This window comes from Cyanistes caeruleus, chromosome 3 (genome assembly GCF_971803275.1).
Source record: "Cyanistes caeruleus chromosome 3, bCyaCae1.hap1.1, whole genome shotgun sequence".
NCBI classification, from domain to species: domain Eukaryota; kingdom Metazoa; phylum Chordata; class Aves; order Passeriformes; family Paridae; genus Cyanistes; species Cyanistes caeruleus.
In genome coordinates, this window is record NC_141703.1 from 34,940,860 (window position 1) to 34,964,706 (window position 23,847).

Here is a 23,847-nt window from a genome sequence, read left to right on the forward strand (position 1 = left end):
ATGAAAAAAGATGAGTAGTGTAGGATATTAGTGGCATTCCCAAGTAGTTCTAGTGTATAATTCAGTTCTTTCATCTCCACAGACACATACAGCAGGTTACCCGTGCCAAAGAGAGCAATGTCTGACCTCTGCCTACAAGATGGGGCTGCCACTGTGATGAGTTGTGACTGAACTCTTTTTCCCTTTTAGCTTTTCTCATCTCAAAGAGGCATGATGTGGTAAAAGTATGTGGTGTAGAGAATAGACAGGCACACAGGCTCTTTTTCTACCTCTATTTGCCCTTCTAAAATATTGGGGTTTTCCTTAAAAGACAAGTAAAATATATAGGCAATTCATCCACCTTTTCAGATGGATCGTAGAGAGAACTTTGTTTTCTTTTACACAGAAAGAGATGGGTCAATGATTTTTCAAGTGCTAAAACTGTGATTTAGGGTCAGGTTTTAGCTCTTATATTTCTTTTTAATATACAATATTTTTCACTTGTTATCTAGGGCAAGCTGTTGCATGTTTTTGACAGCACCTCTAGGTGCAGGAACTTAAGAAGTTCCTGTAACGCTCCCAAGAACAGGAGGGAGATAAGCATTCAATATATCCTGACTCCTACACTAGATCTGCTCCTTCCAGTGCCACCCACCTTCATATTGTTATTTATATAGATAGAACAATAGCTGACATCAGAAGAACTGAACAAAATATACATCATCTTCCAACTTCATCTGAGAATTTTCGATATCACAACGAAGTTGTATCAGCAGACAGGTGAGACAATGCATTTTGGGAAGACTTCAGTTGCAGGAACAACTGTTTTGAAGTAAAGCTACTGAATGTGTGTAAGCTGTTTGGACCTGCCTGGGACTAGTACCTAACCTTGCCAACATTCCTGTTCCCTTTGGGCAAATTCATCACTTGTATGGAGATAGCACATGTGGGCCTGCTTTTGGCATTCTGGAAAAAAACAAACTAAACAACAGTGGCTTTATGGCATTGCTCATTTCATGGTATAATTCTTGTTTTAACTGGCTGAAAAAGTCACCTCTTCAGCCTAAATGTCCTTAACTGTTCTGAGACTGAGCAATTTGCCCTGACATGGGGAATGATTGTACCCAAATTAAACTTTAGGGCTTCTGTTAGTAGCTATAAACCAGACCTTTAAAAACCATTCTGTTGTTTCAAATTTCGGCAGGGGAGAGGGAGTGAGCTGACCTACTTGAATGTCAAGCTTCTTGAGGATGCAGTATCACCAAGTTCTATCTGTCCATTTTATGTTGTTGCATCTGTTTTTTGTAGTTAGCATGAAAGCAGGAGTTCAGTTGTACATTCTGGGTAACTCAACAGAAATGCAGCTGGGGGCAGCCTGTGCCCCACAGACTGAATCACCCAGAAACACCTCGAGTGCTCAGACTGGCCACTCATGGTGGCAGAGTCCTCAGCTATTTGCTGCCCTAGACAAAACAGCTCTGGCAAAACCCCCTGCAGCTTATTCCCCAGGCACAAGGGAGGATGCACACCAGTCACCCTGCTGCTGCTGGGCACCAGGGTGATGGCTGCAATCCACTTCAAAGGACAAGACTGTAGGCACATGTGTTTGCTAGAGAGATGCACGAGATAACTGATGCTTTGACAAAACTGGATTTAAACCACATCAGTATTTAAAAGTTTGTCCATGTACAGATAGGTTTTTTTCCGTTTTCCAAAGCTTTATACCATCACAGCCAGCAGACATCTCTTGCCAGGGAGGATATGCATGGATATTTATATTTAAAATAAACAAACTAGATTGATAGAAACAATCATGATGGGCAATGTGGAGATAAGCATCCACTGGGGAGCGGAGCATGCTTCATTTCAGCAGTCCAACATAATATTTTAAATTTAATTTAATTAATCTTTAATTTGGTGGCCTGAGTAAGGGGTTAAGGCTGACAGGATTGGTTCTCTCAGCTGTTATTCCTGAGCCAAGAAACAAGCAGTGAAGTGCTGCTTTGAGGACAGAGTATGTCTGAGTGATTCTTTCAAGCACGCTTCAGAGAAAGACAGTCTCCTCTTACAAGCTACTTGAGCTCCCGCAGCACCACACCCTGCTTTGAAGGCTAGGATGTCAAACAGGTTGTCTTTCCCCTCTGGATAGGAGGTGGATCCAGGGTGTTTGGGCACCCTCCTCATTGGGTGCTGCCGCTGCTTCCCCAGCTCTCTGTGCTTCCTGCCTGGGTAATAAATAAGTTTCTTGGAGCACAGGTGGTGCCTAATGTGCTGCTCACAGCTTGGCTCTAGCAGAGTTGCTTGCTTTTCTTACTTGCCTTGTACACAAAAAGGTTTCTCTCTCTCTTGCAGAGTTTGGGTGTGGTGGTGAGAAACCTCTTCGGAGAGAGCTGCTGATTCCAGGTGTCTCCCTCAAACCTTGGCACTGCAGCAGCAACATCTGCTATCATTGCTTGTAAAAAAAACAACTGGTGCAATCGAAGCACTGCATAAAGGAGCATGGAGAAATTCAGAAGTATTTTTCTTTTGTGCCTTGGCTTCCTTCTAGTCCATGTAAGAGGTAAGTGACCTTTACCTTGGCTTATTTCAAAGGCTAGATTATTAAAAATGAAAAAAAAACCCAACAAAATAAAACAAAATAAACGTAAGCTCCCTACCTCTCAAAGGGATGTTTGTTTATTTGGAAATGCTTGCTAGAATTTTTTGGGTTTTTTGTAGCTGCTGTTTCATGAGAAGCATTCAGAAGTGTTTATGTGTACTTCACCAGTTTCTAAAGAGACACATGTCTCCGGGATGATTGTTCATAATAGCGATGCTGCTTAAAGTTTGTTCATTATAATTTTTTATTTTCTCGCTGGTGTTGCTTCCCTAAAATGATTCACAAGCTTAGGCTCGACTATGAACTTCTTTAAATGGAAGCTGTAAAATGAGAGCTTCCAGGGGAACTTACAGTTTCCAAAGAGATCCTTAGTCAAATTATGACGGCATGTTTTAAAGCCTTTCTTAGTTATTTGTATTTTGAAACCTCTGAGTTTTCTTGTAAAAACAAATTCAGATTCAGTTTAAAGGTGTTCATGCTTTTATATGTGTGCATATGCTTTAATAATTATAGACTAATAGTTTATTAACCTTAGTAAAAGTATTCCACACACAAACATACTTTTTCATGCAGGACTGAGAATTGAATACATTTTGTATATAATTTTTGAGTAATAAATAGCAAGGGGGAAAATGTAGCCTCTTCATACCTGAGTCATTTCACTATGTTTAAACGTAATTTCTTTCAGCAAAATATTCTTTCAAACTTTTCTGGAGGTCAAACCAGATAGACTTATCTTTGTGTTCATCTCCTATGTGGTGTACTTATAACCTTTTCGTTTTTGTATATTAGCAATTCTGCAGAAATTTTTAGTACAGTGCTGGCTGCAGGATGAAATCAATTGTTAATCACTAGTTCCAAAATAGCACCTTCTGCTGATCCCCCCACCACCCCTTATTTAAACGAAGTCCTGAGGAGATCTTGCAGTGATGGGCAGTGAAAAATACTTTCCTAACTTAGTTCAGTGGTTTGATTTTAACAAATGAGGAATTTTTTAGAAGTCTTCAGCAATTAGCATGGCATAGAAAGAGCTGAGCAGGAGGACTGTGCTGGCCTGCATGTTGTGTTGTAAGCGGTGATGATTCATGCAGTCTCTCACCTCTTGGCATGCAGACTTTCTTGTTCTGTAACTGTCATATGTTGAATAGTTCTGTTTAGACAATCTGAGCATGAGCAGGCCAATCTGCATATACTCTACCATTTTAATTACAAGGGTAGTCAGCCTAATCATTCTTCATTTATACATGTGTTAATTTAGAGCCAGTTCAGGCTCTGCTTTGGGGGAGAAGTCATTGCTGAATGTTGCTGTGGGCTTTGGGCACAGTCTTATGAATCTGGAAACTATTTAATCCATTTTGACGAGCAAACTTAATTATTTCAAGTCTGTGGCAACAGCCACAGAATTTTGCCATCAAAATATTTACTATGTTTCAGGGGATATTTACAAGAACCTCTTCTCAGTCCCAATCAAGACATGGTATGAGAAAGGCTTGGCTGTGCTGGTGAAAAGCTGGTCTAAGTTCTTATGAAAAGAATGTCTATGGCATGATTCACCCTTTTATAGGCAGCTTAATTATTTTCTAAATTGTAATCCTCTGTGATAGCATCTATAAAGTACTGGATCACCACACAGATGGCACCATTCCTCTGACCATCCAGCATTTCCTTTATGTCCAGCTATCTAGTTGGCTAGACTACCTTGATGGACACATCTCGACAGAAGCATAACAGAACCAAGAACCATATTGCACAAGGAAAGTGAAATCTGATGCAGTTTCATTCTAGCTTTTGGAATTTTTCAGACTTAGGTTGCATAGGTCCTATGTATTTGAGCTTCAACAACTAATTGTCTGTGAGGCTTTTAGCCCAATCAAAATGAAATAAACTTCACAGAAACTTCTTCCACTGAATTTCACAGTAACAGCCCTCAAGAGTTCATGCAGCTTTTCTGATTTCTAGTAATTCAGGTTTCTAGGTAATTCAGTGTCTACACTGCCAAAGTGTGCTCAGACACAACTCAGGTTGCTCCCTGGTAACTGAGATCATGCATCTCTTTGAAATATAGATCCCATCTGAGCCACAAATCCGTGTGCACACCTGCAGTGGGGAAGCTGTACAACCTGTGGGCTCTCCCCTATGTGGACTTGGAAGGCAACTGAGACTCACTCAGACCTGACTGCTCAGAATGCTCCTCAAGTTCCCAATGAGATACAATCTATATATCCATGGTCTTTAATGCTGACTGATAGATCCCAGGTTTAGCCAGTAACAAAGACAGTGTACATATCTGAGATGGTTTACATTTACTCCATCAGCTATTGAACGCTACATAGGTAAAGGGAGCAGCATTTATTGCTAGTCTGTAAGCCATGCATCTCTGTTCAGATAAGGCTTACAAAGTTTTTGACTCAAAATCAGTTGTAGTCTTGGTTAATCAGCTGTGCACTGTATGGGGAGAAAATTGTAGACCTGTTTGAATTTGAGACCCTATGTGACTTAGTTCTGTGAATAATGTAGTTTTGAGTTTTGAGAAAGAACAGGAGAGATAAGAGTCCTGTTTTTCTCCTACTGCTCCATGTATCTGCAGTCCTCACTGTTCTGTGTGAGGTGTGTGGATGTGCAGAAACACTTACAGATTCAACACATTCTCTTTTGCTGCCTGACGAAAGTATGTCACTCCCAAGACCTGAACTGTGATTATCCATAGTCACATCGGTGTTATCAGCTAAGGGTGTGATTGCAGTTTGAAAAATCCACATACCTGAACTGGTTGAAACACTTAACAACGGCAGAACTCTTGCAACATCAGAGCTTGGGAAGAGAAAACAACTGGTGTAGTTACTCAGCTTCTCAGGTTCACTTTTCAAACATCGCTGCCATGTTGCAAGCCTGGCAGCAGTGACCAGCCTGCTGGAATGTGTATTGTTAACTTACTTGTACCATCAATTGCCAAACCATTTCCATCCCATTGAGGGTAATAAATAACAAATAAATGTCATAATTCCTTCAGGATTATAAATCAATAAAAATGAACGTTTCTGTGGCATTTTGCCTCATAGCAGGAGGAGAGATACAGTTTGTTTTGATTTGAGTCTTCCTTCCTTCCTTTCCACAGGCTGACATCTATGAATGTTGTGGGAAAACACTAAAATTATTTAAATCTGACCTGTAGTACAGTGTCTTCTGAGGGCAAACACGCCATTCCAGTTGAAAGAATGGGCTTGAATGGATTATGAAAATATAACAGTCCCACTTCCACTGAATCAGCTTTGCCTGTTATCAATAGATTTTTAATTCATGAAGAATTTATGGAAAAGTTAAATCACAGCAATATATTTTCAAAGGACAACAATGCTACAGAAAAAAATGAATGCAAATGCCAGACTAGGCACTAAGATTAGCAGATAAATTGAAGTCCTTCTTTACATCCCTGGTCTAATTACACCAGTGGTGAAGGAATCAGGGGCTAACAATATTGAGGGTCAAGAGCTATTTTGCATGCGTTTTACCAGTGTACCTGGTGTGGAAGTGGGAAGAGGAACATTAAAACACACTCTGAGCAAGAGAAACAGCAAAGCCTGGCATCTCCCTGACTGTCTATATTATATTCAGTTCCCTCTGTTGTCTCCAGACTGCTCACTGGAGAAAGCAGGGATTAGCCAGCTGGTACTTAGGCAGAGTGGTCCCTCTGAGAGCCCAACACAGCTGTGGCCTGTGCCACACTAAGGATTTCAGTAGGAATACTCATACAGGTCTCTTGTTTGAGTACAATTCTCATGTAATGTGACCACCATTAAGCCCTCTGACCAAACGTCATTAGCTCTCAGACCAAATAGCTGAAAAGAGCTGGCAGCTGCATGAACCTGTAGTGACAGAGAGAAGCTTTGGATTAAGAGCCCACACCATGGGCTAAGCTCTTTTGCCTGATGACACAAAGCTGAAAATCTGAGTAAGGTGCACAGAAACATGCAGTTGTTCCTTCATGGGAGATCCAAATTCTCTTACTCTGCCTGGAGTTTTACAACACACACCATCTTCTGCACTCACTCTGAAGCAAAATACAAAAAATTGTATCTGTTTTGTTTTATATATGCAGGGCATATTAGATCATAAAGAACATCAGTTACCTTTGAACAGAAAGGCATGTATCATAGAACTGAAAGATTTTCTTTTGTGTTTGGTGAGATTATGTTGCACAGAGCTGAAGCAGTGCTGCCACTCCTACTTTATTAATGCATCTTACCTGCTGGTAATTATTTAAATCTGCTGTTGTATGAATAAACAAGCAAGTCCTTTTCATTTCCCTTGCATTTAAACTAAAACAAAAAGTGGCCTAGCAAAAAATATGAAGCCAATAATAAGGTCCACATGTTGTGGTCTGTATACTGGACCTTGGATCTTAATTATAGATTTTAAAGCATACTCATTTTCCACCCCAGCATCAAGGGGTTGTAATGGAAATTGTTGTTTATGAAACTAAAGGTCCTTAAAGGAAAAACACACTACAGTAACATCATCAGGACATATGGATTGTGACGCTATTACATGAAAGACATAGTACCTGCTTATTGAGATTTTGTCCACAGTGTCCACTCTGGGGCGTAAACCTTTGTGTTCTCCTAGAAATGAGTAATTTTCTTTAAACAAACATAATTACTTCCTGAATAAAGTTGGACCAGTGCACGGGTATGTTCCAAGTCCCACACATGGGAAAATACATCCTATTTTCTCATTATGGAGAAAATAGGTTTCTTGATCGTGTTACAATCAGAAATGGCCTGTGCAAAGAATAACTTACAATTTCATCTTTAAAAAAAAAAAACATAAAATGAGTATCATGAGTGATTTTGGTAACATATTGATCTCTTAGAAAACTTTTTTTTTCATTTTTAAGTCACAGACTTCTTTCTCAGTCTCTGTCAGATTCATAATGTTTTAATCTCATTGTATTCATGTACACAATTACTATTTAATTGCATTGAAGAAATCATACTTGTTCAAGTCTTTAAATACTGTAAAATCAACTTATTCTCCCTTTCTATCTTGCTCAGACTTAGAAGTTAGTTGCTTCTAATTTATTTGTCACACAGGTAATCTCATCCCAAACATATGACTACTAGCAATGTACCCAAAACCAATTAATTTAATCATGTTAATGACAAAATTATTTATATAACACACATGTACATATATGTATTTAGGTGTGTGTCCAGAAACATGTATAAACACATACAAGCACATTTTCTCATGGAATTTAGCTTCCTTATTAATACTAGGCTATGCTAATTAAAAACCTGAGAAGTTAATTTCATTTGTCACATAATCCAATCCTCATTTAGAAATATTCATTGCTGCCTTATTTAAATCTGCATCATTTTAAGGGCCACAAGATGTGTTCATATGGAGATTGAAAACTGCAGTGATGTCATGGCACCCTTTTGTCAGAAAACTTGACTGCTGTTTTCATGAGAAACTGGTAACACTCACCTGCAGAATCCAGCCTTGTTCCTCATAAATTCAACTCAAAAACTGTGAGACCTCAGATCCTTGTGAACAAACAGAGTTAAAGGGTGGTGGATCCATTCAACATTTAGATAACAAATTAAACCATGGACAAAAGGTGCTGCTGTCTGCATTTTAGTGACTGGATATTTGGGTCACATTTTCAGAAAACTAATATTCAAAATTTGTGAACACTAAATGCAGTTGTGCCTGAGGACAAGACTTTACAAGCATTTTTCTCGAATTCTCTGTTATGAATCCTTGAGGACCACCCACAAAAAACATTATTACTGTCATTTTATCTCTGTCAAAACAGGGATACTCCCAGAAGAAAGGTTAGAAGTAATGCCAAGAACTAGCTGAAAAGCAGTAATAGCAGAGACAACTCTGAGATAGTATCACCTGCACAGCTAAATCTCTTCACAACTTTATCCACATTAAAACAAACAAACAACAAAGCTAACAGCAACAAACACAAAACCCCCAGCCAATTAAAAATAAACCACAAAGCTCTTTCTGCCTCAGTAAAATTTCTTTCATTCTCATTATCGTCAGTAGATTTCCAACTCCTTCTATTATGGAAGCTAACCCAAAAAAAAAAAAATAAAAAAAATGGAAAATTAATTTATTTCAGCCTGTTTGTTCTGTGGAGAGCTTCACTAATTCATTTCCCTTGTCATTTATTTTCAAAGTTCTCTGAAGTGACTGCAGCTCCTACTGAGAGCTATTTTTTGAGACTTTAATATGGTTTGGTGTGGATAAAGTATGAGCTGTTCAGCTATTTAACCGTTATCCCCCTTAAATAAGATTCTTAAGAATGTCTAGGTACAGTCTCAGGAATGGAAATGAGCATTTAAAATTCTGCTCCACAGAATCCTACTCCTTGTGGTCATTTGATGTTACTATCAGAGGAAGCTGGCATCTAAGTCCAAGCAGTCTTTTGGTTTATTGCAGTATAATTTACCATGCTGCACAAACTGCCCATCTGTCAAAGTTTATGTTCACATAGTCAAAGAGATTCCTGTCTTGCTCCCAGGCAGTCATTCTGTATTGGTGTCCTTTTTTTTTATTGCTCAATTTATTATCAGAAATAATTTTTGAAAAAATCCATCTGAATAATTCCTGCAAGAGATTTTCAGTCTTCTTTTTTCTCTTCTTAAAATTTCTGTAGCTTTCTTCTGCTTCTCCCTTGAAGTCTCAAAACATCTTTTGCCTTTCATACCTTTTTCATAACAGAACAGACATATAATAGGAGAGGGAAATGTTTGTATCATCCAGAAGAAAGGCAGTAATGTAAATTACTGTAATGGTTACTGTAATGTAAAGTAATGGTTTCAGTCTGTTGTTTTGCTTTAGTTCTCATGCAATTGAAAGCATCTGCATCATCTTGCTTGAATTTCATAATCTGATTAGATTCCACCTTCTATTTTTATTTTTCCCTAACTTCAAATAAATATTCTACCTGAAAGTTTTCCACAGTATTTCTTCCTTCACAAGATGATTTTGGCACATTCTCTTTACAGCATTAAGACCTCAGTACTTGCTTTCCATATTGTTACTTCCTGCATGTCATGCCCTGTAACAAAGAAGCTGGTTTGGTCAACAGCACTTTGGTATTACAAAATTTTTTTCATGACTCATTTTCTGATTATGGTTACAAAATTTATTCCTGATGATTCACTCCAACAAGAAATGGTTTTAGCCATTGATGATGGTGGTATCCTGAGGCAATGGGGTTCAGTTCAGACAGCCTCCTCCAGTACTCAGGATGCTGATCAAAAATGAGGATTTTACCAGAGGACAAAATCAAAGGACTGTCAAGCTTAAGTTGCTTGTACTTCTGGCACTGAAGAAATGCTTCAGAAAAAAGATAATTTGACCATATAAGTCAAGGCAGTGCCAGGATGTCTGCCTGTGCATAGCATGTCTGCATCAAGATCAAAGGGTTCCATGGCCGGGGTGACAGCCCATGGGCAGAGGCTCAGGGCCAGCAAGGGCTGGTGGTGCACTCAGGGCTCAAGCAGAAGGTATCTTCTGATGAAACAACTTGTTTAATTCACATATTTATATATTCAATGGATTCATATTAAAAAAACCCAGCCTGTCAGTGTCTTAGATTATGGCTTTAATAATGGCTTTAAATTGAAAGAGAATAGTTTTAAATTAGATATTAGGAAGACTTGTTTTTTACTGTGAGTGTGGTGAGTCACTGGAAGGGGTTGTCCAGAGAAGCTGTGGATACCCCATCCCTGGAGATGTTCAGGGTTGAGTAGGTCGCTGAGCAATCTGGTCTAGTGGAAGGTGTCCCTGGCCATGGCAGAGAGTGTCGGAAATAAATGGTCTTTAAGATCCTTTCCAACACAAACCATTCTGTGATTCTATGATTCCATGAATATTGTTCGCCTGAAGACCTAATCAAGTTACTGAACTTGGCAATGTTGTGTGAAGGGCCTGGGCAGAGGAGGGAGAGGTGGCCAGACAAGGCAACATTGCAAGAACAAATCAAATAATAAAGAGATAACGTGCCACTCGGACAACATTTCTGGGAAAGTCTTATGCTGTTACCTATTTTTACTCACCAAACACAGTCCTCTTAATATTTTATTGGGACCATTTTGCTATAGAAGCCATTCCTACTTTGCATTCCAGCCTTGTTTTGTCTCTTAATCAGACCCCATCTATAATTAAGTTCACAGACTTACATTAAAATCCTCGTGGGAATCAAAACATTTCTACTTTGTATTCCTGCTCTGACTGCTATTTGAGGCTCACACAGTGTTTGACTACTGATAATTAATCTTTCTAGAAGCTTTTTGACACAAGCAAGAGCTATTATTCAGGAACAGTGATTAATGAGAAGAATGCCATGAAGATGTACAGGACCTGTCAAGATGAAGGAGCTGAGCTGAACCCTGAGCACTGCTGTGCTGACAAACCTCTGGCAGCCTCTTTCTGTTCCTCAGCTTCTGCACTTCAACAGTGATGCCTTTCTTGCTGTGAAGTGTTCAAGACTTGCCAAGAAAAACTCCTCAATGAACAGTTTGGTATTAATCCTTTTAAAAAGGATGATAGACATATATAGCTCAAGTGCAGCTTGAGGCTTACTCTGTAGAGCACAGTAATGCATTTCTGTTTAGGAAGTCATAGCATGTCATAATTTTTGTGGGTTTGTGTAGGCTGATCTTATATTTGGAATGCAAACACAAGGATGATGCATCACCCTGGATGAAAACTATTGGATACATATTCTGCAAACGTGTTTCATGAAGCCTGTATATTACAAGGAAAGTGGCAGATTGTAGAGTTGAAAGTAAAACTCACATGAATAACTGAGTGTGTTCAGTTCAAAGTCATCTTTTTCACTTTATACATTTAAAATATTATCCAGTTTTCTTTGCCTGCTAACTTCAAAACTACAGATGCTAATTACTCTGCTGTGACATTTAAAGACATTGTTGTAACCTAACAGAGAAAAGAAAGAATTTTTTTCCCTTTTCCGACTTTTTAATTTATGGAGGAAACTAAATTAGGTAAACACATCTTGATATATTTTACTTGTGGCCCATGTTACAGTAAGATTTAAAAAAAAAAAAAAGTTGATTTGTTTTGTAAGTGGTCACAAGGCAGGCTTGACAGTAAAGCTTCCTGCTAAGCTGAACCAGTAAAATAATAATGAAGACATTAAAAATTCTCACCTAATGATTTTGGTTCACAAGTACTCTGCTGAATGCTACTTTCAGCTGTCTCCTGGCAATAATCCTGTGCCCTCTAACTGCCAACCTGTGTTCTTCAAAGGGGTGTTTGCACAGCAAAATGATAACATGAGAAAGCAGCTTCTCTTTGGCCTACCTGAACAAATAACTTACTTGAGTTAACTGAGCTCCTCTCACAGTCATTCAGGACTGTGCTGCACAGTGATGACAGCTGACAGCTTGTTCTGAGCCTGCTGCTTTTTGGATGGGTTTTTCTTTTGCCTCTTACTGATGTGAGAGGCTCTGTGCAGAGCCCTCAGGTCTGGAAGTCTTGAAAACCTTCCTGCTGACTTAAGTATCTTCTGTCACATTTCTTCTAGGTCAACGTGATTTTGATTTAGCTGATGCCCTTGATCACCCTGGTATGTAAGTCTTCTATCCTTATTTTACTATGGCATTTACATCTAATAATAAGTCTTTTTCCTTGAGGAATGGAATATGAAGTGGGTACTACTTGCGTTAAAGATACACGGAACTGGAGAATGCAAGATTTCAGTGTTTCTATCATGAAATTAAAATCTTTAAAACAAACAAACAAAAAAATTGTTTTGAAAACATATTCCTTCATTTTTGCCTTCTGCTGTGACACATAAATATCTATTGAAAGCATCTCTCTACATTTGCAGATAGCTGCTTTTGTTAAGTTGAAGCTGTTAATGTTTATTGGCGTGTCATTGTATCCAACAGATGACATAATTACCAGAAAGCCTACAGTGATCAGAAGACCGACAAGACCTGTGTTCAGTGAGTAATAAATATTGGGGCATAAAACCGATTCTGTATATGTAAGAAACTTTCACATGAGATTCTTTATCATATTTTCTGCTATGCATTACCTGAGATAATGTGTGAATAACAGCTGTCTTCTTAAAGTAAAATAAGTGCTCTTTTGACAATTACCAATTACATGTCTTTACTGCTTCCAGTAAGGCACTCAAGCATGGGTGGCAAGTGATAGTGTTTTATTTCCTGAAGACCTTCTTCACACTTTTCTAGATTGTTCTGAACTCCATGACAGTATTACAGCGGGTAGCTGTTGCTAAAAATGGCTAACAGTTCCTCTACTTATTTTTCCTTATTATCTTTACTTTTTGTGTATTTATTCATGACATTTGATAACAGAGTTGGAAAAGAATCCAAACAAATCTCTATTCTTTCTTCTTACTGTGTATTTGATCCATATTATCTAGTATTGATTGCTACAGCCACCTCTGTCAGAAAGGAAAAAAGGCTCTGAACAGTGGAAAGCTGTAGTCCTGAGAATGCCAAACAACAAATTCCAAGGAACACTTGTTAATTTTGAAAAAATCCAAATTCCAAACAAGAGAAAAATTTCATTTGTGATGGAACAATTTAGGACAACACAGATTTTTATTTTTTTTTCAACTAAACTACAGTGGATAAGTTTCTGTCTATCAAACAAAATGCTTGGCGAATGCTGGATTTAAAAAAAAAAAAACACCAAAAAACAAACAAACAAACAAAAAAACCCCCAAACAGTAACTTTAGGTCTTTTTCTGGACAAACTTTGCTATAAGATTTTAGGTGCATGAAAGTAGTGACACTTTCCACACAATTCTTTGGTGCCCTCTTTGAACAAACGGGGCAGTATTTTGTGAAAGTGGTAGCCATTATATATTTTAATGGCTGCTTTCTTCCTTCCCACTTCATTTGGAAAACAAAATTTGTGTCTGGCCTAGATTAGAAATATCTGTCTTTTTAAAAATATTGCACCAAATGTGGATTTGTTTCCATCCTAATGTAAACATTTCAAGTTATTTGAACTGTGCCCTAAAATACTTTATCCTTGGTCATGTTTAAAGGTAGCTTAGGGTGTCAGTAGCTGCACTGAAGCTGCCTCAGTCAGATGAAAGTAATTTTTATTATTAGAGACTCCTAAATACGTTATAGATGTGATCAGATGAATGTCTGCCCTAACCAAATCCACTAATTTTTGGGCAGGAAGAACTCCATGTTTTTCAGACTATTTCAGAGTTTCCTTCAGTTCTACAGAGGACTGCAGAGAGTTTAAAAAAGCAATTAAGACTTATTAAAAACCCAAGCCCACAGTGTTACAAATCAATTATTGGATTTGGAAAGTGCAGGAAGATGGTACAAAAGTATGTTTTAGGATCTGTTTAATGTTTCGTCTTAACTTCTGCTATGTCTCATTCAGAAGTGAGGCTCACTGAGATTTTTGTTCAGCTGAGGCCAGTTACAGACAATGTCCACTGGGCATCCCATGCACCTCTGCCTGAGTTGAAGCTCTCCAGTAGGCACCTCCCTAGTGTAGCAAAATTCATCACAAAATTTAATGGAAGGTAATGTTTATTTACAAACTCTCAAATTGTTCCTGCATTGTGTTTAATTCAGCCATATCCTCACACCTACATGCTCATGAGCACCAAGATGTGTGTGCTTAGGTGGTCTGGTGAGCATTGGTGCAACATGAGACAAAGCTTGCCACCTACTGAGCTCTTATCCTTTCTCTGTTCTTCTTCTTGATCAGAAATGACAAGTAGAATCCACAGACCCTTTATATCCTTTAGTAGTAATCAGGTATTATAGAGAGGTCCTTTGTCTCATAATATTTCTCACTCCAGTGTCTTTGGACCTTTGGTCAGGTTGCTTCCCACTATCTTTTTTTTTCACTTGTTTGGAGTACACAGGCTACGTGCACAGACTTATTTGCTGTGTGGACGATCAGAAAAGCAGTGATATGCTGCAACCTTTGGAGTTAGAATGCCTTTCTGCTTTTCCTCTGCTGATAAGTCATCTGTGCTGTCATCAGAGCACAGGCCTGCTGGTTTTGACAGAAACAACACATTCCTCAGTTTTACTGCTGGGGACAGTGACCTTTATTGTTTATTCTTTTAACACTTTGCTGTTTTTTCTGGTCCCAATACACACATGCATTTCCATTTTTATGTCATTCATATCAACCTTAGCATTTCTGCAACAGGTCTCTACATGAACCCTCTAGAGCAGAACTTGCATTTTACCTGACTTCTTCATCTCAATAATAAATTGAGTCCAGTTTTCAATTTATTGCTTCTTACAGTGTTAACATTTGACAGATAAAGGTATTTTTGAAATGAAACTCTTTGCTGGGCAGACACAGGGAGGATCTACACCTGACAAGAACAAACCAAGTAATGTATTATGAATTTATTTTCCTGCCAGATTTCCTGGTGACATCAAAGCATTTCTGAGTTGTTACCCAAATGAGACTAGATACTAAGCAAAAGCAGCTTCCCACTCCTCCTAGGTATGAAGAACAGAAGAAAGCAGATTTCTGCATAGTGACATTCCTGTGTTTCAGGAATTCTGACGCATATATAATGAAAAAAAAATTGTTTCATTGAGAGTCTGTCTAATATTCTGTGACAACAAGCACTGTTACCAAAATTTACATAGGTTTTGCTATCCATTTTCTTTGGATTCACTGTATCACTCCACACATATAACCACCAAGAAAGAGATTTTTGGAGTTACAGCATTCATCTAAAGTATTTCTTTCAGAACACATCATCATTCCATACACACCTTAAAATACCACCCACATACTCATCTCCACACCTGTGTGTCAGAAACAGAGTCCCTGTTTACACATCTGCAGCTCATGGACAAATTGTTTATTGCATGGAATGATTCCATCCCAGGTAAAGCGAGACACGTGTATGGTGTTGGGCAATGGTCACAGCCTGTTGGTTTACTGGGTAACTTTCACATACAGACATTTAATTCTATTTAAAAACCTTTACAGCTCAGGCAAATAAAATCAGAGTGTCTCCCAACCTCAGACAGGAGTATATGATTGCCTGAAGCAAGGGGTCACCATGACCCTTACATAAATTAGTTGATTCAATCTCTCCCTGAGTAGGTTTATTGCTCCCTAGTATTTGTTTTTGAAATAGGTATTCAGTGTTACATAAATTAGTTGATTCAATTTCTCCCCAGGTAGGTTTATTGCTCCCTAATATTTGTTTTTGAAATGAGAATTCAGTTTTTGCAGTTCAATAAAATAAACTTAAGCCAAGCATACATATACCAATTTTAACCACAGATATAAATGTTAATAATTAAGTATATTTTAAGAATGGGTACAGTTACATTTTAACATATCTAATTTTATTTTTTTTACTTACAAATATATTAAAGAGGTATTGATCTTGATTCAACAGTAAGATATATTTTGATATCATTTAAAACAGAAAAAAAACTTTTTGGTATTTTGAGTAGAAAATACTGTGGTATTTGTCAGTGTGTGGGTAGATGTTAGAGTCTATTAGAGTTTTCAAGAAAAGTGTGATGAGTTATTTGAATTTGTGGCACTGACTTGAAAAAGGTGCTTGTCAAACGTGCAGTTGTACACATTCTAATGAAAATAACATTTTATTTCCTTCAATAATTGTTTGTAACTCACTTTTCTACATCTTCCTCCTATTCATTTTTAGACAATGATCTGAATTTGGGAGATGCTCTTGGTGGCGGTGAGTACTCCCTTGTTTTCTTGAATACAAGGGGATTTTTTACTTTCATAGTAATTTTCTGACCTCTTCCTAATCTTTAAAAAGTGATTTCAATACTGCAGGAGGTGCTATGGTCATGAGCATTATTACAGCTTATATAGATGCAGCCCTTCTGCCTGAGGCTGTCATGCAGAGTGGGGACAGCACCTGGTCCCAGCTACCTTTGAGAGCTTCCAGCTGCCCTACCTTGCATGAACTCAAGTTAGCTGGGGCTTGATCTACCATGGCAGAGCACCCCAGGCATGGCTGGGGAGAGCAAACGTGGCCCAGTTGTAGCTCTGCTGATGGCAAATGAGAAATTCAGGAAGGAATGTTTCAGAGATGAGCACTGGTAAATACAGCTTTAGCTTGAAGCAGTCAAGCTGTTGTAACATGCTGTTAATTTCCAGATATTCCCATAACACCCAGACCTGACCTCAGCAGTATTCACACTACTCTATTGAGCTGTGCAGACATGAAATCCTTGACGCTGGGAATTTGTACACCAAATTTTACTTAGGGTATTTAGAGATATACCAAGGATGTGAACTACTCTAGAAAGGTTCTTGAATACTGCAGTTACCCAAAGTGCAATTAGTATTGAATCAAAGCCTAAAATTCCACTTTAATCACAGACACAAAAGAAAAATTGCTTCTCAGCCAGTTGCACAGACCCTCTGAACTAGCTGCAGTGATCTGATTTACTCGTGTTTCAGTCTCAGAGAATGGGTGAACACTTTAATATTGGGAGGATTTTTTCCCATTTCCAAGTTCCCCTGTAGCACTTCATGCCTTTGTTTGAATGACATAGTAGTCCACATTTTACCAAGCTGAATCTAATTTTGTTAATAATTGCCATGTTTATATTTTCATGTACTCCTCCCTGTAATAATTCTTCCATTTCTGCAAGCTTTTATTGAGTACTCTAATGAGATTAAATATATTGACTAAAATATTAATTAATAGCTTAAGTATCTTAACTAAACCAAATATTTTCATTCCAAGGGGAGAGCTGTATTTCCTTTGTTTTTTATTTCTTTGTTCCATTTTCAGTTCAGTTTCTTAACTGACCTCCATACATGGTATAATCAGGTTAAAGTTATGTATCTTGTTATCAGTACTTCTGAAGACACTTTTTCACCAGCTGTGCCACACAATGTGTCTTCTTATGCTTAGAGAAGACTAAGTGCAGCATCATGATAGAAATTAAATGTGGGATTGGTGGTTTTCTGCTTGTGTGCCACAGTGAGTCTTAGTTCATTACATGGAGAGCTGGAACAGAACAAGTCCTTCCTCTACTGAATACAATTAATTGGGCAAAGTGATTCAACAAAGCTTTATGACTCTACCCTATAACCCATTGGCTGTAGGCTAAACTCACTTGAAATTAAGCATACACCAAAATAATTTTCTGGATCAGAACCTAAATGATGCTCAGAAACAGAAACACTGTATTTAGCAGCTAGGCAAGAAGAAAACATAGTCATAGGGCAACTGGCATGTTTGAAAGGTGAAAGGAGGGAGAGGGAAATCGCTATTTATTTCTGTGACCTAATTTTGATCTGTGCAGAGTTAGATTCACTGTCTGGCTATGAGAACAGTGAAATATGTGGTTGAATTTGTTGAGAAACGGATGGCAAGAGAAGACTGACTCTATACATGCAGAGCAGCAACCCTAGATATTAAATTTGTCAAGCTTTGACCTGAGTCAGCTCTTCAGCATTATATATGCAGTTTGGAAACTGTTTTCAGTCATCAGACCTCCTGCTCTATCCAGTGCATCTCTTGCTAATCCTTTGGCAAGAAATTAAGGCTAAATGCTAGCACAAAATCCTAAACAACAGCAAAGCTGAAGTCTGATTTCATTTTGCACAGTTTAAGAGCAGAAAATTCATTATGCATTAGATAAATTCAACATCTGTTAGATGAAACTAATCTGCAGGCCTCATAAATACCTGCTGATGGCAATGAGATAGCCTCTTCCCTCCAGTTCAAACTAGAACATCAGCTTTCTGTTGGCTTTTAATAACTGCACCACTGACACCCACAGTGACACATTGCGCCTCCCAGCTGTCACCTTTAAACAATGTTAGCACTTGCCAGATCCACATGAAATATTTTCCCTCAATGTTTTCTTTGTGAATCGTTCTCTTCTTTTGAAACTATTCCCTGTTCACTTCCAAGTCAGTTTTTGTAGCTAGCTATTTGTTGATATAGCGCTTAAATCTTCTTAATTACTGACCAGGTGCTTTTCTTAATTCATGGCAGGAAAAATTATAAATTGGTATAAATGTTTTTATTTACTGTTACCAGTTTTGCCTGTTAATCATCTAACAATATTAATTATTAATAGGTGACATCTCAAGAAAACCTTTATACCCACCTCTTCCACCGCGCCCAGGAACTTACGGTAATTCTGGTAAGACTACTTCCTCTTAAGAAAATGTAGTGCTATGAGCTATTCAGAGCAGACATTTTAAATACTTTAATCTCTTATTTCTCTAGTAATAGGTTTCATCATCCTTTCCCTACATATTCCTTTTGTAGTCACTGTTTCTGACCCGGAGTTGAGAAAGCTTTTTTCTAAATGTTAGTGTCGATACCACAGAGTTTTTCTGTCTGTTCAAAATGTGAGACACTGCATCTTAAGTGGCATGAGACTAACATTTAATCTTGTTTGCATTTTCATTTTGAGCATGTATACACTGAACTATGCAAAGGTTCAAATTTGACATCTAGCCACAGGGCAGGGATAAACCTGTGTTCAAATCGGTTTGAGATGTGCATCTGAGGTGGCCCTGGGGCATACAACAGATTGGGCTGGGCAGCCTGTACTGCATTTGGGTTTGGTTCCAGACACTTGCTTAAATGAAGAAAATGTGGCATATCTATTCTCTCTCTCACCCTGTACCTATACTTTGGGTATGGCTGTAGTGGTAAGCTGTGGACAGGTCCTTTAGGAGTCTTTCCTGGAAAGGACCCACCAACTCTGCTTCGTGGATCACTGGGACTCCAGATCTCCATATTACATAAGGATTTGTGTTACAGAGAGCCCAAGCTCACATATCCCACAAGTGCCCAAAACAGACACAGAATATATAGACACCAATAATGTCAGTACTTCAGCTTTCAGGTAAATTTTGGTAGATGACTGTTCAGTGTAAGACGTGATCCATCCCTCATGTTGGTCCTGGGATTTCAAAGGTCCCTCACCTCTCCCTAGAGCACTACAAAAGGAGTGGACAAGGGAGCTGAAGGGGCTACCATTGTAGATAATTTTTCAACTGAAATCTTTATCTTGCAGGAGGTTTTGATGACTCAGATCTCCTTGATGGAAAGCCTTTACCACCAGGTAACATTTGCCTACTTCCCTTGCAACGTGTTCCTAGTACCTGTAAACTGGAGCTGGTTGATTTTGTTTTAGTGATAATCTTTTTGTCTTTGAAGGTATAGGACCATTTTTGCCATTTCTGCTATTTTTATTTAGGTTAGCTATCCTCCATGAAAAAACATGGTTTTGAGCCTGAGGTTAGAACTTGAAATGTACTCCAATACATTTTTTAGCATTCTAGCATATGCCAGAAGCCTGTGGGTTTTTATCTCTTTGAATTCAGCAAGTAAAGTCCAAAAGCAAGGGGCACGCTGAAGTAGATGGACTAAGACTACAATCTTGATGTAAACTACTGATAAATGATCTGATTGTCTGATAGTAGAGAAGAGATAGACTACACTGCCCTCCCTGTGAAATCAGCTTGATGTAGCCTGTTATACATGGTCCTTCTATTAGATGATAACATTCTTCCCAAAAAGGAAGCATCAAGAGGATGAACAATTATGCCTCTGCCAGCCATCAGTGGGAAGTGGAAGGGGAACTCCTCTCTTGTAGACTTGTTGGGCCACCCTTTTTGCCCTTTGTATGTCACACTTTGCTGAGTAAATACCTAGTTCTCAAAACGGGATGACAAATGTTTCTTTGATTAAACTTCACCCTCTATTCCAGGAGAAGAAGAGCATCATTTCAATCATGGAGGGAACACAGGTATGGTAAATAATTTACATTATTCTACAATTGATTTCTGATCTTTATGAAATATTCAAACAATGATAGCTTTAGAAGAGTAGAATATATAATAATTTTGGGTTTAAGACATAATTTTCACATCAGCTGTAATAAAACACAATTTCTATTCATGTCCTTAATTCTATAGTTTCACCAAACTATTTTCAGAATATGGTAAAGGCACACTTTAGTAGAGAGTATACTTGAGACAAACCATTTAAGTGCCTCTGAAAAAACCCTTCTCTTTCTTTTTCCACAGATTCGGGTTTAATAGCTGGAGTTACATCTCCTGTAATTTCTGCTTTTGTAATACTGGTTGTTGGATCAATAGCAGCCTACAGCGCCTACAAGAATAAGAAACTTTGTTTCAAACCACGTGGTAAGACCCAAAGAGTTTTCCACTGCTAAAGTGCTGAAGTAGATGGGAATTTGACAAACACTTGTCTCTGCCACCACAGAGGTGCCTGACAGCTGTGGCTCTGTGTGTAGAAACCAGCCTGGGTAGCCCAGATCAGCCTCAGAAAAGCTGGCAAAGAACACCCACAGTGGAAATACTGAATGTTCAATTTTCATTTTTCAGGTGGGGCTACAGTGTAAACCACTGCAAGAAGAGTTGCTGTCTGATCACAGGCTCCTTTGGTTGGTGACATTCTACATTGCCATTCCGACAGAAGAAAATCTTCCTCTAATGACTGTTTTCTGGAGACAATGCAATCCTGCTCTCTCTAACCTGATGTCACTTTTGCACCTTGAGTTTTATGTCATCAAAGATATGCTTTAAACATCCAGGGATTGTACTTAACTTTCTGACCTGCATTCATAAGGGCTGGATACAGATTTTGACTCAGAAGTTATCTTAAGTACAAAGAAATCAAGTTTGATATAAGATAAAAATTGAAAGATTTGAGTTTGTGAGGATTTGAGTCACCAAATAAATTTTTTTTCTGTTTTCAAAATTAGCCAAAAAACTTAATTCTTCTGATGGAATTAGGATAAGGACTTTGCTGTTTCCTTTCACACTTGTTGGGTTTCTCCAGTATATTTCTGTAATGTTTACTATGTTTTAAGAAAAACTGTAGTTGTCAAAAGGATTAAAAATTTGAATGCATTTACTTTGTATTTATGCCTAAACACTGGCAAAGTGAAAGGAATTGTAGCTAGAAAATTCCTTCTTAACTTTATAATGAATAATAAAAAAGATTATGTATATTGACAAACCACTGTTTGAAATACAATAGAGAGAAAAACATGCTAATTTTATTTATTTATTTATTTGATAATAACTGAAATGGTAGTTAGCTCTTCTCAGGAACTAGAATTTCACTTAAGTTTAATTTCTCTTCTTGAAAACTTAGGCCTGACTCTAGAACCTTTGAATGCATTAATTTAGCAAGATGAGTTTTTTTTAAAAAAACATATTATTCGTAACTTCTGAAGAGGGAAGATTGGTACAAAGCTTTTTCTGATTCATTTAGAATGAGTGTGTGATGCTTCAGCCTCTAAAATCCAAGTCACAATGACTTTTAAACTTCATACTATGTGGAGATGTGGTTGACATAGTTTTTCTAGCTAGACTGTTTCATGTCTTTCCCTCATTCCTGACTGACCTTGCTATGCTAACAATGTAGACAAACCTATCACAAAAACTGACACTTTTCCTGTCTCTCTGTCTTCATTTAGCTAACTGGATCAAAAAAACAGCTAAAATGGTTGTATTTCAGAATTATGTCAGTAAACTGCTAGTTTTGCCAGCTTTCATCTGTATTTAATTCACTTGCTAACTTTTTAAAGCATAAGGAAATTGGTGTGGTTTTATCTTCATTTTATAGCAAAGCATGGTTTTTGTTAGCACAATTCCATTTAAATGGAGATGAATATGATTTTGTGTTTATTACATCATTGAGAGGAAGACATATACTAAAAAATACTTTTTTATAAAATAAAATACTATTTATCTAAATTGTATTTTAAATGGATATATATCAGTTGCTTGCTTAGATGTCACTTTTTTTTTTTTCTTCTGATCCTGGAAGAAATGATAACGTACATCAGTTTAAACATAGAAACATCTTGACAACATACAAACAAATGGACACCTTTGTGGCTATCACTTTCAACTTATGAATGAAAAAAATATTTTTAATATGGTTTTCAAGGACATTTAATATTTCTTTTAAAATATTAATTTTCCATGTTAATAGTTAATCCAAATTGACATATATTTATTCAGATAGACATGAAGATTTGATTAATGAAATCAAACAGCAAGTGTTTTGCTGTTACAACTTCAGTTGCTTGTTCAACCATGAAAATATATATTTTGCTTCTTTCTCTTCAATATTTTCAATAAACACCTACAGTGTTTTATCTAAGATGACCCAAGTTTTGTTTGTTTTGTTTGCTACCTTCTGTGACATATGAGGATTGGTACCTTCTATATACAAGTTCAACTGTGTCCCATTAGGGAAAAGAAGGAAATGCTTCAAACTAAAGAAAAATTAAAGGAGAAAAAACCCCAGTATAATCAAAACAGCTTAACTATCTATTCTTTTTTTTCCTCTATTTTTTTTTAAGTGTCTAGAGAAGGATCTATGTGCAACATTTTTGGTTTTCCTATACTATGACAATTTATTTAACATTTTTCATAATATTTTCAAAATAATTTATTATTTGTTGATATTAATAGCCAAAACCCAGATTTATTATGGAGAATTTGAGCAGAACTCATGAATCAGAATGGATAAACCCTGACTACCCAAGTGTTTAACTCCCTGAAGCTCTTTGGTCTAATTTGTCAGCATATATCCAATATATCAATATACCAGTGTGCAAGGTAGACTTTTAGATGTTAATATCCCTTTTAATTAGAATGATGATGATGATAAAAACAAATTTATAATTATTGTAGTAACTATCCCTATTGTTATTATTTCAGGTAATTGAGGGGTTATGTAAGGGAGCTCTAGTGTATTTAAATTTGAATGGGAAGGTAGGAAGGAATATTAACTGGCTGTTAGAACATCAGAACTCTAGCTTGTGTTATGGCTCTGATACTTATAATCTACTCTATACTGTAAAAAAAAAACTTGGTGGCACATAAGTAAAACAGATTATCATCTAAATGTAGACATCACTTTTATTACTAAGAAAGAGCTTTTTTTTAGTAACAAAGTTCCCCCAACTGAAATAGATTTGCCAGTAAAATTATCTACAACAGTAATCATGGTAGTGATAAGCATGTTGTCTCATTGACTTGTCTACATAAGCCAACAGTGAACACAGATCCCCAAGAATCTTGTTTCTGTGGGATAAATAAATCTTCATTTCCTATGTGTTTATGCCCATCCTTCCTTCCTTTAAACACCTCACCGTGACTACAGAGTAATGACACCCTCTTCTCCAGTGGACCTTTAGGATTCTCCCAGGGGTGTGAGAGAACAAAAG

General features: G+C 37.5%; 1 protein-coding gene across 2 annotated transcripts; it reads left to right on the forward strand.

Moving 5' to 3' along the window:
- Window positions 1-2,122: 2,122 nt before the first annotated feature.
- XG (Xg glycoprotein (Xg blood group)) lies at window positions 2,123-22,780 on the forward strand. Of its 2 annotated transcripts, XM_086880729.1 has the most exons (10): window positions 2,123-2,208; window positions 2,332-2,539; window positions 12,153-12,194; window positions 12,520-12,576; window positions 16,290-16,325; window positions 18,697-18,762; window positions 19,648-19,695; window positions 20,344-20,382; window positions 20,663-20,782; window positions 20,984-22,780. In XM_086880729.1, exons 2-10 carry the CDS (start codon window positions 2,479-2,481, stop codon window positions 20,998-21,000), a joined length of 486 nt encoding a protein of 161 aa, XP_086736855.1. In that variant the 5' UTR covers window positions 2,123-2,208; window positions 2,332-2,478; the 3' UTR covers window positions 21,001-22,780. The 2 variants fall into 2 exon arrangements, with proteins under 2 accessions (XP_086736855.1, XP_023804041.1); XM_023948273.2 differs by lacking the exon at window positions 2,123-2,208 and having other exon boundaries at window positions 2,227-2,539.
- The last annotated feature ends 1,067 nt before the right edge of the window (window positions 22,781-23,847 follow it).